Genomic DNA, 14,377 nt, shown 5'->3' on the forward strand with positions numbered 1-14,377 from the left:
TCATATGCAAAACATTTGTGTTATGGCAAATATATTCAAGAAAAACACAAACGAATATGTAGAAATTCCAGATGGATATTTGGTTACGACTAAGAGATACCCAGTATTGGGAAATATGAGAAAATTAAGTAGGGACTTAATAATAAAACTAGTTTAAGCTAAAAGTTGTCAGTAAGCTATTTCAATTTAAAAATATATTTTTATTAGTAGAAAAATCATAAGTTAAATAAGTTATTGAATAGATAATTAAGAATGGAAAGGTTAATTTTTTATATATATTAACTTACAGAAGAAAAGATAATCTAAATATAAATTCCAAATACGATTAATACCACATTTTTCCTCCAATTATACACTTTTTTTCCAAAGATCTTTAAACAAAAATCCACCTATTAAACCCACAAACTTAACCTTTAGCCAAACTATTAATATTCAAAGAGATTATCATATATGCATTTAATTTTTTGAAAATTATTCTGCATTGTTATGCTTTCCTTTAAGGTGTTTAAAAATTCCAAATCGAAATCGTTTGTTCTTTTGCGAAACTTGTTTGCCCGTCAAAGAGTGCGGACATTCCCCAGATTATACATATATCGCCATAGAAATAAGTTGGCAGCGAAACCAAAACAAGAAATTAAATTTCTTAACAGCTGGCTTAGAACAAGCTGCTCATCCCAAAGCTTCCTTCTCTTTTCATCACGATGCTCTGGCCTTTCTCATTCATACCAACTTCTGTCGAGTATAAATAGCTGCGGTCGCAGCGGTTTCAATTAGACTCCAATCTAAGCTCTAGAACACCAACCAAACCCAAAAGCCAAAGCACCAGAATGTCGAAAATCCTTGCTGCTGCCATCGCCTTCATTGCCATCTGCCTGATCCTTGTCAGCGCTGCTCCCGCCCCACCCCAGCTCCTGGATGCCCAGACGGCCATCCAAAAGATAATCGGTAAGTTGGAAGGAGAAATAGTTAACAGGAACTGTCACCAGCTTGACCTTCTCCTTACCATTCTTTCATCTCCTTTTTCAGATGCCTACAATCGCATTCCAGGACCTTCGGTTGTCCACCCCTGGGAGGTGGCCCGCGTGATTGACCCCAACACCTTTGTGGCCCACTTTTAAGCTTCCCCACCTGTACCACCTGACTTACCTTAACTAAAAATGCCTAAATAAATTCTAAACAAACTATAAGTTAAATGAAAATAACAAAGCTTTTAACTATCTTTGCAATATTTTGGGAAAATAACTGCCTATTTATAAGATGTATACTTTTCCGTTTTAGTTTGGGGTTAGAATTATTTTTGTATTATAGGTAACTCTGACTATCTTTAATTTAGTTAATAACTAAAAATGAAATGAATACTAAGATTTTAAGCTTGCAAATTTAATAACAAAAACGGAAATATAATACTTTCCCAATTAAATGGCTGTGATAAAGTAATTAATTTCCTGGACTTATAAAATGGCTTTCATTTTCCCTGAATTCTCGCCAATAAGCAGAAATTTGAGCCAACTAAAACTTCCGCTAAGTTGTAATTTAATTATTATTTTTGGCTATGTGACTCTTTTGCAGAAACATGTGAGAAAATGATTTTTGATAATTTAATAAACGTGCAATTATCCCGCAAAATATCTTTTTAATAACAACGCACTGATTTCAGGAAAATTTAACAAAAGAAAAAGAGGAACCATGATTTTAATTATCTAAAAATTCCCTTTAAATTATTTTATTATTTAATTTATAAAGATCCCCTCTTGTTTTGGGAATTTATGCGCTCTGATGAGTTTTGTGCTGCCGGAAGTGGATTTCCCGTTGTGAAGTGCACAAAACTTTGCCGCATTTTGGTGGCAGATGCAAAGCCCGAAGCTCAACTAAACTTGTGTAACTTAACTAAAGTCATGTAAAGTTTCTTCTTCTTTTTTTTTTTTAGCCCAACGACGAGGAAGTTTTTCTGGTCATTCGCCTGTTCGCCGCAATCTTCCCTCTCTCTTACCAAGGACAATTTGATAATAAGTGGATTATCAAGTCATATGCCAAAGTTATCGTACCCAGCGGAATCTCATTCTGATGCACAAGGATGCCCAGAAGTGTGTTTGCCCAGCTCTCGAGTTGCGACTGTTCTTAGAGGTTTCCTCTAGTACTTGAGAGATGCAATATTGTTATCTAGCGATAGGCAAAACCCGCACCATTGATCCACGGGCTTAAAGTCAATGCCAATGTCAATGCCAAAGTTAAAGCTTTGGCGATATTACATATTTGCATTATATGCCCCGTCATAAATGCATTTCAGATAAGTGCACATGGGAAATGCAAATTGTCCTAAGGGAAATACACACAAAAACAGAAACAACAGCACTCCAAAGCTAGCCAAGTGAAATAAATTGCCGGGACGGGGTCGTAAAAACGTGTTCATATCGTTGGATATGGACCGTGCTTATCCTATACGCTTCCGCACTTTTTTTTATGGCCAACCCAAGTGACGTTAGGGACAGAATTCGCCTCTAAAATTTGCAATCAAGAAGGCAAAGTCTCAACTTGAGCTTTAAAGAAGTCAAAACAAACTTTTTTTTGTCAAGGCAAGTTCAAGTTTGTTCTCATTTTTGAGCCAACAGATTTTCCACTTGATAATTTCCCTTTAAATATTTCTATAATGACCCTTTGACACTTTAATGTGCAATATTAATATTTCATTGGCCACGAAAGTATTTATTTTTCTACTTAATTAATTTCATTGACCTTACAAAAGAGAAATGTTGACAAATATAAAAATCATTTCAATTAAAAAGCAAAAAAATGCTTTATTTCCCAATTAAAATTAATGAGTATAATGGTAATAGCCATTATCGGTAAAATAAATATTTTTGTTTTCTTCATATTACACAAAGGACCTGTTAAAATGGACATTTAACCAGAGACAAAATTCCGCCTGATAACTTTTTCCCTATTAAACTCAGGCGAAAGATAAAAAAGTTAATATACAAAAACTTTTGATATTGAAAACTTTTGATATTTAAAGGTTACCCACATTTTTTAGGGTTGTCTTATCAGACAGCAATTATTTTGCAATTTGGCTAACCAGAAAAACTTATTTCCGGCCCATCAAAACCACTTATGTTATAACCAAATCCAGACAAACAAACTTCTGCAGCTTGTAGAATCTTTTTTAATTACAAAAAGCTAGCCAGTTTGTCCCTCATCCCTAATTTCACTATGAAATAATAAATAGAAGCTAAGAATATAATATATATTCCACTATTACCGCAACACTAATTATTCCTTAATTGGTAAATAGTTGGTGTAGTTCCTCTTGGGCAAGTTTATTGGCAGACCCTAGCAATTAATTTGTTTGCGTGGTTTAGGTTTTTTATGTCTCTTACAATGGGATTTTACGAGCGCTTTTACGACTGCCGTCTTAGAGCACCCAGCCCAGCCAGCTCAGCCAGCTCAGCCAGCCCAGCATCTTGGGGACAGCTGTTTTCAGCTCTGCTGAGCTGCCAAAAACAAAGTTTATCTCGATCAGGAATTCCCCCCTTAGTGGAATGCAGAAAACTGGGTGGCAAAAACTTAACGAAGCCAAACCCAATCAATTGAGCAGACAGAGAAAGATTTCTAGCATGCGCCAGTCGCATAAATTTGTTAACCGCTTTCAAACTACATCGATTCGATTTGCAATGCAAATTAGGCCTCCCTTCCTCCTGTTTCTCGACTCTTTTAGCCCCATTCCCAGTAAAAAAAAAATCGCATATAAATAGACCGTGACTTACCTGCCATAATCTGAGCGACTCCTAATCTCGCCCACCATCTAACCGACGGACTTTAATTATGCAAATAAATGGCGCCACAAGAACCTGCTAAAAAAAAGAAGTAAAGAGGAGACAAATAAACAACTTTTTTAGAAATCTGATAAATATCAATTTCAGGCGACAAGTTAATAAAAGTAAGTGATGATTAGAAAAGTAAATTCGACTTCGAAATACCCAGTACAAAAGGGTTATTACTTTGGGAGAACTTTTTAGTTTTATGTTTGGTTTTGACATTTGCTTGATTTTACATTTATAAAGTGAATTTTTCTAACGGCTGCCACTTAGCTTTATATTTAAACTTATTAAAATATAAGAAAAAGGTTTTTAGGTGCTTAAAATTTCTAATTTCTCTTTAATAACAGCGAAGAAAAGCTCCGCAAATTGATAGACAAACTCAGCTATAAATAAATATTTAACAATACATTCCAGGCACCCATTCCTCTTAAAAGTACAATACACCCTATCAATATTTGTGTAGGGGGTGTTCGTGCTTTTATTCAAATTCCCGCCATATGGTGGGGATATCAATTACCATCAGGCATTTACCATCAGCCATCAGTCAATGACTTCGTTTGCTTTTCCAACAGGTTTGTTAGTATAACGCATACACAGACACATTATCTTTATTGTTTACATGGTAAAAAAATTAAAAAAAAAAAACAACAATAAAAAAATTAATTGCCTTGGCTAATATTGTGCTAGGCAAGTAAACATTTTGTTTATTGAATTTTGTGATTGGTTTTTAACATAATTAAATGTTGAGTTTTTGGTTCTTTGATTTTAGAAAAAAATCAATAAAACATATATGACAGCTTTAGTTTATTATAATTGGATTTAAATAGATTGCCTGTAATTAATTAGCCAATTAACAGCTTAGTAAACCAGTCAGGGCTTGGTAAACTTATTGTCAAATGGCAGTTTTTTCTTTTCATTAGTTGGCCTATGAATAACCGTCATAAATATGCTGTGTTTTTAATTAACATCATTAATTTCACTTATACGAAAAATGAACTCAATGAAAACAAAAGGTTGTAGACACATCAGTTAACACATATTTACGGCATGGCAAATGTAAAATAACCAAAGAGGCAAAACAAACAGAGAATCAGCCCCAAAATGTATGCTACAAAAATGAATGGCAAACCAAAGAAATCCTTTCGCATCATCAAACTTGGCCCGATCAACCCTTATGTGGCATATACACATATAATATTCAATGTGCGGGTAAATGCTTTTTGCAGATTAACAGGTGATACGGTATACGAGTATCGAATAAGCCAAACTTTTTTTTGCCCGTCTTGGATAATGGAAAAGTTGGCCGGAAAACTCTTGAGGTAAGCAGATTGCCAGATTGTCAAACATGTGCGTACTTATATATATATATATATATATATATATTGAGGAGTATAATGATACCCAAAAGGAGAAATGTGAAATGATGCTTTAGCTGTGGACACGCAACGTTAACCTCGATGATGGGTGACAGTTTTTCCGGCATTTGAAGCTCATCTCGAGCAAAATGTGCCTGCGTGGGCTTTACCCATCAAAATTGATGGCTCACGAGGCCCAGTAACTTATAACCATAAACGAAACTGATGCCTGCTCAACAATAAGACCTTTGTTCCACAGCCCAACGACCGTTAAGGACCGGCTAATAAAGAAAAAATCAAATAACAATCATTGCAATTACATGCTCCCGAAACACAAGTGAAAGCAAGAAAAACCCAATGAGTGAACCCAACTGAACTCGTCTGAAAATGTCGAATAAAGATTATTAGCATAATCCAAAACGAACTCTCAACTCAGTTGGAAATCTAAGGGACGACAACTGTCGCCTGGGTCAAGAAACTGTAAGTGAATTTTCATTGAATTTCATATGAATGTCCTTTAGGACCAAGTTTGATATCATGGCTGTCAACTTTAATTTGATTCACTTTAAGATTTACATGGCTTTGGGAATATTAAATGAACTGTACAGAAAAGTTTATTACTGTAAAGGTCACCTTTAAAAATATGTAAGAAAACAAAGTTAAGAAACTTTTCTAACTATAAAAATAAATAATAATAAAGTTAAATCTATGTTAATATATATTTAAAGGCGATAATTAAAGCAAAGACATTTTTGTTGCACAAAACCCTAGCATACTTTTGAGTGTTTTCTTCTTTTCCAATATTAATATTAAATTAAAATGCCATGCTTATAGTTTATTCTTCTGCCTACTTATACTAATGCATTATTTTATAAATTATTCACATTTTCATGCCCAAAAGTCTTCATATAAATTTCTTTAACACCGCTGACAGGCACATTTCTGAATGTCAGTTTGAGTTTAATTTTCATCCTGAATGACTTGCACTTGAAATGAAGGCTCAAAGGTGCAGAACAAAGAGCAGATGTTTTGGCATAATTTATTTCATTTTTTCATAAAATGCCGCAGGTAAGAAAAATATTAAATTTTTATCTTAAATTTTCACCGGAAAAAGCGCACAGATACAGCCAAGCGAGAAAGACGATTTGTTATTGAGTTTTCCATTCCTATTTTTTCTTTTTATTTTTGCTACTTTATTTCCACCATAAAGACAGACACGAAATAGTCTATAATAAATCACAAGAGCTCCCCTTTTATTTTTATGGCGGGTCGCTAAAACAGCGGGCTTCGACATCCTGGCGACACCTGTCAAAAGACCATGTCCATCCAAGCTGGACACCAATTAATCATAAAGGTAGATATATATATATATATTAACCATATATATATAGGAAAATGCTTTAGGGAGTGTCCAGTCGATTTACCGGACATTTTTCCGCAAGGAGCCACCGTCCATTCAGTTTACGCTTTGCATACACTCGTAATCTATTTGACAGCAATCAGGAAAATGGCTTTGCAGGTCATTCAGGAAAAGCATGGATTACTTGTGCAACCTGAGATGCGATACCATATTTTCCGACATCTGGTTGGCCACTCAATTGAAACCGCAAACATTTGTTATACAAAAACCGCTCGCTGGCAGAAAGCAGTTCTAGGGAAAAGAAATACTTCAGATAAATCAGATACGGCCATAACTTGGGCGACACCCCCAACGGGATTTGACGGTTTTTGTTTCTGGCAAATGACAGCCAAGTTATGGTTACGCCACAATTCAGATTTATGTTTGATTACATAAGCTTCTTGGCATTTTCTTTAGACCCCCTTTGCTTCTTTTTCTTTTCTACTTAAACTCTTTATAAGAACTTGCCTTAACCACGAAAATGTAATTTAAATGGTTCTCCCCCCTTCGCTCAAAGTAAAAAAATTTCTTTGAATTTTTTCTGTTCATCGCATCTTATCTAGCGGATAAATTGAGCTGTGGGTTAACTGCTTTTTATTGGTGTTTACACTTTGACAGCTTTTAATACTGCTTTGCATTTGCTGATTAAAGTTTATTGATCAAAAAATAACCATCTACGCAGTGAGCTTGAGCGACATTATTGCGCAGAGTTTTTTACATTGAAAAGCCAAAAATAAACTAAGTACTCGTATATGCACTTCAGTAAGTTTAAGTGCTTGTTTTTCAAATATAGTTTGAGTTGTTTATGGATTTGATTTGGTTGTAATGTTCTCAGTGGGTTAATCCATTCGGAAAATATGTGCATTGGGGAGTTAAAATTGAATTTAGAACCCTTTTTAAGATTAACTAAAAATTGTTGATAAAAGTAAACATTTTTCTGTCTCTGTAACTTATATTCAAATTTAGAGTATAATCATGTCGATGCCATAATCGATTAGATGGCATGTAATCCGTCAAACCAGAACCGACAAAAGCCCTTTATAATGCCCAGTCATGATCAAATTAAAGGTGTTTTCAAGGAGACGTAATAAATAACAAGGCTCTTTAGAAAAGCCAACTGGATGGCTATTAACAATTGCGTGTTAGACGAGCTGAGAAAGCCAGTATCCTTGGCCCTATCCTAGGTCTTATAATCAGGCTTTTGTCAAATCATTCAGCTCTCGTCTTTTATGGCCCCTTAATAATAATATCCTGAATGGGGTGCAAAATTGGAATATACGAGTAGAGATTATGGTTTTGTCTTGTTTTAAATGCTCTTCTGGAAAGTGCAGCATGTCAAGTGGAAATTATACACTAAGAGACAGCTGGATAGTTCATTAGACTTAATCAGCTTAACTGGCTTCTGGTAATGATTATTGAGGGCAACGGAGATTAAACTTGCACACAGGCTAATTAGCAATAATGAAATCAGAGAGAAAATATTCAGACTTTATGCTTGTCTTTGTCTGCCAAAAAGTTCACAGACATGTCAGTTTCTTAAGAAAACAGACTGGAAATTATATACATTTTTTAAAACTGACTTACAATGAGAATTACTTTCAATCCATGTTTCTATCTCGTTGTTAAAGAAAATCCACGAAAACGCATAACCCACTTTGCGACTTTCTTAGCATGGGAAAAAGGAAATTATGCAAACGATGCAGGGGCAACGCGAGGTCCTTGGCACGGTGAAAGTTGGCAACATTTCTGTTTACAATCTGCCACCCCTATAACATCATTATCATCATCTGGTTCATCATTACAAACTTCGACGGCACTTAACGCTTTGCGATGTTAATTTTGTTTCATTTCATTATGTTCAAGTGTTCACTTCGTGCGCTTTTTCTGTGGCTTAATGGGGATTTCGCCTTAGTTTTTCTCTTTTTTGCAATCTCAAACCGCAGCTCAGAATAAATAGTAAAAAGCCAAAAGAAAAACCAGTAGATTTCAGCATAGTTCTTTTTTAGTCTATTCCACCTATGTGGTAAGCCCAGAAAGACGAGGAGAATACACAGCTTTTCCATTTAGACCAGGCCAAAAAGAAAAAAAACCGCAGAAATCCAAAGGGATTTTTCGTAAAATTTCGCTGAACAAAATATTCGAATGAGTAAGTTAAGCGCTCTGGAAATGTGGGTTTACTTGTCTTCTTATTAATTTAATATATTTTTATATTTCTGATTTTATTCTTAAATTACATACCTAAAGAGCTCTTGGCAAGTAGCATATTTTCATTTTTCATATGAAACTCAAGCTCTTTATTGTAGTTTCAGAATTCCAAATATGTATTTTACCTCAAAGGCATTTTGTTATACGTATGCAAACGAATTCATTATTGAACTTACCAAACGGGGCTTGTAATATACAGTAAAAATTGCTTAAAATTGAAATCCAACAAGGCAAGAAATTTATCTATATATATACCATATGATTGTGTGCTTAAATATTCATGCAAAACATCAATAAACTAAATTGCTTGAGAATATTTATAAATTTGTTTACAATTGCTCTGCGAGAATGTTGAAATTTTTGCTTCGAATTAAGTTGAGCGTTCAGCAGATGGGGGGTGGCAAACGGAATTTCTAACATCTAGCCCATTGAGCCATTAAGGCAAATATAAAACTGAAAAATATTGCTCAATTTTGTAGGTTTTATTTAACACTTGCAAAAGCAAACGGGGCAATCACTTGATATGCCAAAAAGCCATATTTATTTATTTATATTTATATTTATTTTGCATGCCATTTCCCTTTGGGGCTGTCATAGAGCGGGGGCAGTATTTCAATCACTTTAAATTTCAAGCAGTCAGATCGCCTATAGATATAAGTGCCTATCCATGACAGCTTGTTTATGTTTATGTTTTGCTCTCTTTTAATTTTTTTTTAGAGATTTCAAGATTTTTGCATCTTTTTTAAAACAGAGAACCGCACGCGATGAGAGCAAAATTCAAACTGAAATTAAAATTTGGTTATTTTCCAAAAAGCAACTTGTGGCACGTGCTGGGGCACAAACTTTGTCGATTTGTGTTTTTGTGAGTGGGAAAATAATAATAAATCGCCCAGTGGCAACTTTTACACGAAACACATTGTGGTCGTCCATTTCGGTCGCAACACTTGAGTTTCCACTAATTAATTGCTCAACATACAATTTCAGTTAAGTTATAATGACTTTGGCCAAAGTTCAGCACAGCTCTCTGGCGGAAGGCACAAGCTGATCAAAGTACTTGGTATTTTTGGCCTTTTCATTGCTATATTTAGACTGACTTTAGCTGTAAATTGGAGATTCTTGTGAAGAGTAGTTCCTGTTAGTAGTTGAGTATGTCAAAGTCACGTAATCGTAGATGCATTTCAATTCAGATGAAACTGATTTATTGGAAATAACCTTTCTCCTAGCAACAGTCAAATGGATTATTTATAATCGTGATTGGTTTACTAAGGTTCGAGGAAACTTCTAGTTGGCTGAATTAAAGTTTCTTGTTAAGGAGATATGTTTCCTGTTATGAAGAAAAAACAAACTTAAACTGCTTTATGTCTACTGCCTTGAACTACATTTTTTTAATAGTTGCTTGTTGAGGATGAAAATCCAGCTTAAACAGCTTTTCCTAGAAAATAGTTTACAATCTAAAGCCACAAAAATATTTCACAGAAAAACACAATTAACACAAAATGCTGAGAAAAACCTACACGTACCACTTATCTCAGTTTTATGAATAAAATAAAATATTTGTTCTTGCACTCTTTGAGCCAACTGAGACCCCATTGAAACTCGTTTACAGGAAAATGCCAGCACAAACACATTCAATAAGGTCAGTAAATCCCTTTGGGAGTTGCTTTTTGATAAAAATACGATATTTATTTATCTCGATGCAAACAACTAGCTGTCAATGGGCATGTGCCAGGCCATAACATTAGGGTTTGATACGAATCTAGAAAAAAATATATACACTCTCCGGCAATGTAATTAAAAATAAAAGCTCCTAGGATAGCAAATAATAAAATGAACATATAAACACAAAATGTAAACAGCAGTTGACCAGAAAATACTTTTGGTCAGCATTTGTGTGAACTGCTGACCAAAAAATTTTCGTCACCTTGGCTCGTAAAAACTAACCAAAAGTGAACATGGCTCCTGCCGGCGACAGCCATTATGAAATCATTATGGTCATGAAACACAATAGGTAGCTCTCAGCTCACCCATCCGAAACACAATAGGTAGCTCTCAGCTCACCCATCCGCTTTTTATATCGATCTGTTGGTGTTAAGGATGCCTTTTGGCTACGCTTTCTATAGTTTTTGCTTATTTTTCTGAAAAGGACATGGAATTGAAGGAAGAAGGTCCCTGTAATTGAAAAAGTAATCGAATTTTGTTAAGAAATGTTTTTATTTGTCGAAGCTTCTGTCCTTTTTCCGTACTTTTCTGTACTTTTTTAAGAACTTGCAAAGTAGATAAAATACTTCCATAAGTATGTTTCAAAAACTAACTTAAACCAAAAGTTTTTAAAGATTATTTAAAGAACTTCACTATTTTTTTTTACGACTATTCAAACTTCGTAAAAATTTAGATAAAAATTGTTTTTATTAAGAACAAACGTGTAACTTCTAAAAACTATTTCTATTTCTAAAAAAAATTATGCATTAAAATAATTTTCATATTTAATACAATTTAAAAACACATTTTCCCCATAAATCCTAGAAAATATTTCACAATTTACATAACTTCTCAGAAGTAGAAAATAAATTACTAAAAATCTTGGAAAATGCTTTCTACAATGTAGATAATTTCCCTCTCACGGCAAACACTTCCATTTCCATGACAACACTCGCACTTTAAGCCATGTTGAAATGCAGATTGAGGGAGGTAAAAGAAAACATAGCTGCGAGTCCCCTCAGAACAATGCAGAGAACTCAATGGGGAGAAAAATCACCATTCACTGTAATTGTAAATCATTCCGAGCCACAAAGCGCAACAAGCATTCTTCCAACGCTTTTAAATTTTTGCAAATTTCTGCATGAACTCTGGCCATTTATCTTCATTGAAAAAACAAAACCAGGATTCTGGCAAATGGTTCCTTTCAATTAGAATATCACCGAGGATATTGAAGTCTGCACAGGGCTGTAGCTGGACCAAAAGGGCACGTGCACATTACACACTAACATAAATCACTTTGTCTGTACAAAATGGCTTCTAGGCAGACCGTCTAAAAGAACATATTTTCGTGCTAGCATAGCAACGTCGTTTGAGGTTCGTTAGGCTGCTAGACAAACGACTTTTTGGCCAGAGGAGAGCACACTTAACAAGTGCCAAAATTGATGGCCTATTGTTTCAATCAGAAAGTTAGTTTGAATCAACAAAAGTTTGTAAAACAAAAACTTTCTTGAAAACAAGCTTGCTTTTCGATTATTTATAACTTGACATGAAAAGTAGATTTTAGAATGCGGAAAAGTTATTAGAAAGGTTGCTATTTTTTTTGTATATAAAATTAGAAATCGAATTGGTAGTTGTTGTAATTCAAACGCAAAAAGAATCATTTTTATTCCTATTCAATATTTAATAGCTTGTAAAAACATGACTTAAATTGTCAACTAGAAGCGTAATTTCTGCTAAAACCTTTTCTATAAGCAGCTTTGTAAAAATCATACAAATAAACGCAATTCGTTTATAAGCCAAGAAATTTGTTTAGCATAACCTTTAGTCACCCATAAAAGTGCAAAAGGAAATTATTATATAATAAACTACAAATGAATGACATTTTATTTAAGGGTATAAGCCAGGTCTAGTATTAACAGTTTCCCTACATTTTATTTTATCATATTTTCTCTGTTTATATGTTGCCTTTCAGCTTAAAATTACAAATTTCCGTCACGTTGCCTTTAGTGCCTGCCGAAAAAACATATCCAGCTACATGGTCGTAAAAAAAGGAACCAGCAGCCGTAAGTTTGGCTCAAATGGAGTGATGCCAACTATGAACCCAGACAGAGAAGGGAATTATGAATGGAAAAGAGGTCTAAGCTGGCCTGACCTAAGTGAACCTCTTTGTTTGGCCGAGTTTTGAGTAATGCCTCGATGACAGGCATTCAATGTGATTTGGGTCTTGAAAACTCTTAGCGCTCACACTGCGTATACGCATTGAAATCGACAAATGGCATTGGCCTTAATTCAATGGTTTTTCGCCAGCGAATCGAAATGTTAAGAAGCATGATGATGGACCAAGCTGAAAAGTCAATTCAATGTGGTGAAGGAAAAACGCCAGTAAATTGACGAGGGGAAAATTGGTAGTCAAGTTTTTTTTTTATCATTTAATATTTTTTTGCTGAATAATGGTCATTCGGTAATGTCCTTTTTGCGGGCAAACCAAATACTTGAGTTATTTTCTTCCAAGGAAACTCCCTCCTTCTTTTTTTTGTGAAAGTAAAATGAGTATTTGACTGGGTAAATTCCCTTAATATAAAGTACAATTATCAATGCCCGCTGGCCCCATTAGACAATTTATATGCAAACTTCAGACGGCTAGACATTCAATGCTAATGAATGCCAACACGCACCAATAAAGCAGCGAAAATTCATTGGTAAAAAAAACTGAAACAAAAAAGAAACATTAACAACAATTGAATAAAGTGAAAAACGGCAAGAACAACAAATAAAGGTAATACAAAGTTCAAACGCCATCACTCCTAGGGCCCTGTGCCAGAAGGTGAGCATCCAAAATGGACAATAAATAAAATTGCTGGTCTGGAATTGGGTGCTAAAGCAAACCACTTTAATGTTTAAATATTTCAAAGGGTAGGTGGTTGATCGAGGGGTATATCCATTTCAAGGAATCAAATTACCAAATTTGGGGTGAGAAAATCAATTACTGAACTTAGGCAGGGGAATGTGGAATGTTTAAAATGTTTTTCATTCGAAATTTAAAATCTTTTTAACATTTTTAAAACATTTTACAAAGTATTTTGTAGAATAAAGGTTTTGCATTTTAATTTTATTTTTATTTTCCGTGATTTAACAGTGTGAACAAATATCATTAATGTAATCAGTGTGGCCGTTCTCAACTTTATATGGCATATTTTAGGGGATAATCCCCATAATACATTATATTCCTTTTATAACTAAGAATTAACTATCAATAGGTACCCCATCGTCGTATCACTACTTTCCAGTAAGAAAATTAATTTTTTGTATATTATTTTTATGCCTCACTCAGGTAATTTTTCCGGCCGAGAGGAGTCTAACAATGCCAAATCTTTCGACATATCCATAAATTAACCTTCAACCTTAAAGCATTCCCCAAAAAAGCACAACTTTTAGCATGAACTGGACAGTCGGAACAAGAAATTCCAAGGAAAATGCGCCACGCGTTGGAATTCCCAAAAGGAAACCACGGCAAAATCTCAAGAGATTCACTATACTGTATATGCGTATTGTTTTTGGGGACGATGAGTGGGTGTTGGGTGTTTCGCCGTGAATTGGGTATTCTTATGTACACAGACATCTGCCGAAAACCTCGAAAATTGTTTATTGTTTACTCTTTGCACTCAGCGCCCTGTTGAAAACCAGTCCAGTCGTATCAGCGATGCGGGAGTGGATGGAGATGCTAAGTGTTTCGCAGAAGAACAAACAAGTTATTTATTTAACTGCTACCGGAAAAATATCACCAATCCCACGCAAAATGTTTTCAATTTTCATAAATATATTGCTTGTCTTGAAGTGTTAGAAGTTTACTAATTAAAAACTGACCATTAGAGTGGACAATATCCAATCAAAAGCTTGCTTTTAGG

The 14,377-nt window shown here is 34.6% G+C and overlaps 2 protein-coding genes across 4 annotated transcripts in view; one reads left to right on the top strand and one right to left on the bottom strand.

Moving 5' to 3' along the window:
- LOC108106620 (G-protein coupled receptor dmsr-1) overlaps nucleotides 1-14,377 on the bottom strand; it is a 36,339-nt gene that overhangs the window by 16,995 nt on the left and 4,967 nt on the right. For 2 of the 3 annotated variants that reach the window (XM_017213819.2, XM_017213823.2), the window contains exon 2: nucleotides 3,762-3,848. The gene's annotated coding sequence lies outside the window, so the exon portion shown is untranslated. The remainder of the gene's footprint in view (nucleotides 1-3,761; nucleotides 3,849-14,377) is intronic. The other variant, XM_017213820.2, reaches the window with a different exon arrangement.
- Nucleotides 762-1,191, top strand: LOC108106622. Its single transcript, XM_017213825.2, has 2 exons — nucleotides 762-945; nucleotides 1,027-1,191. The coding sequence occupies exons 1-2, from the start codon at nucleotides 828-830 to the stop codon at nucleotides 1,116-1,118; spliced, it is 210 nt and encodes a 69-aa protein (XP_017069314.1). The 5' UTR covers nucleotides 762-827; the 3' UTR covers nucleotides 1,119-1,191.

The sequence above is a fragment of the Drosophila eugracilis genome, unplaced genomic scaffold (genome assembly GCF_018153835.1).
Source record: "Drosophila eugracilis isolate 14026-0451.02 unplaced genomic scaffold, ASM1815383v1 contig_90, whole genome shotgun sequence".
Classification (NCBI taxonomy): domain Eukaryota; kingdom Metazoa; phylum Arthropoda; class Insecta; order Diptera; family Drosophilidae; genus Drosophila; species Drosophila eugracilis.

Bases quoted from the DNA above. Each gene is read 5' to 3' on its own strand.
- LOC108106622 (XM_017213825.2), top strand. From the start codon at position 828: ATGTCGAAAATCCTTGCTGCTGCCATCGCCTTCATTGCCATCTGCCTG. The intron at 946-1,026 runs GTAAGTTGGAAG...CTCCTTTTTCAG, and splicing joins GGCCATCCAAAAGATAATCG to ATGCCTACAATCGCATTCCA.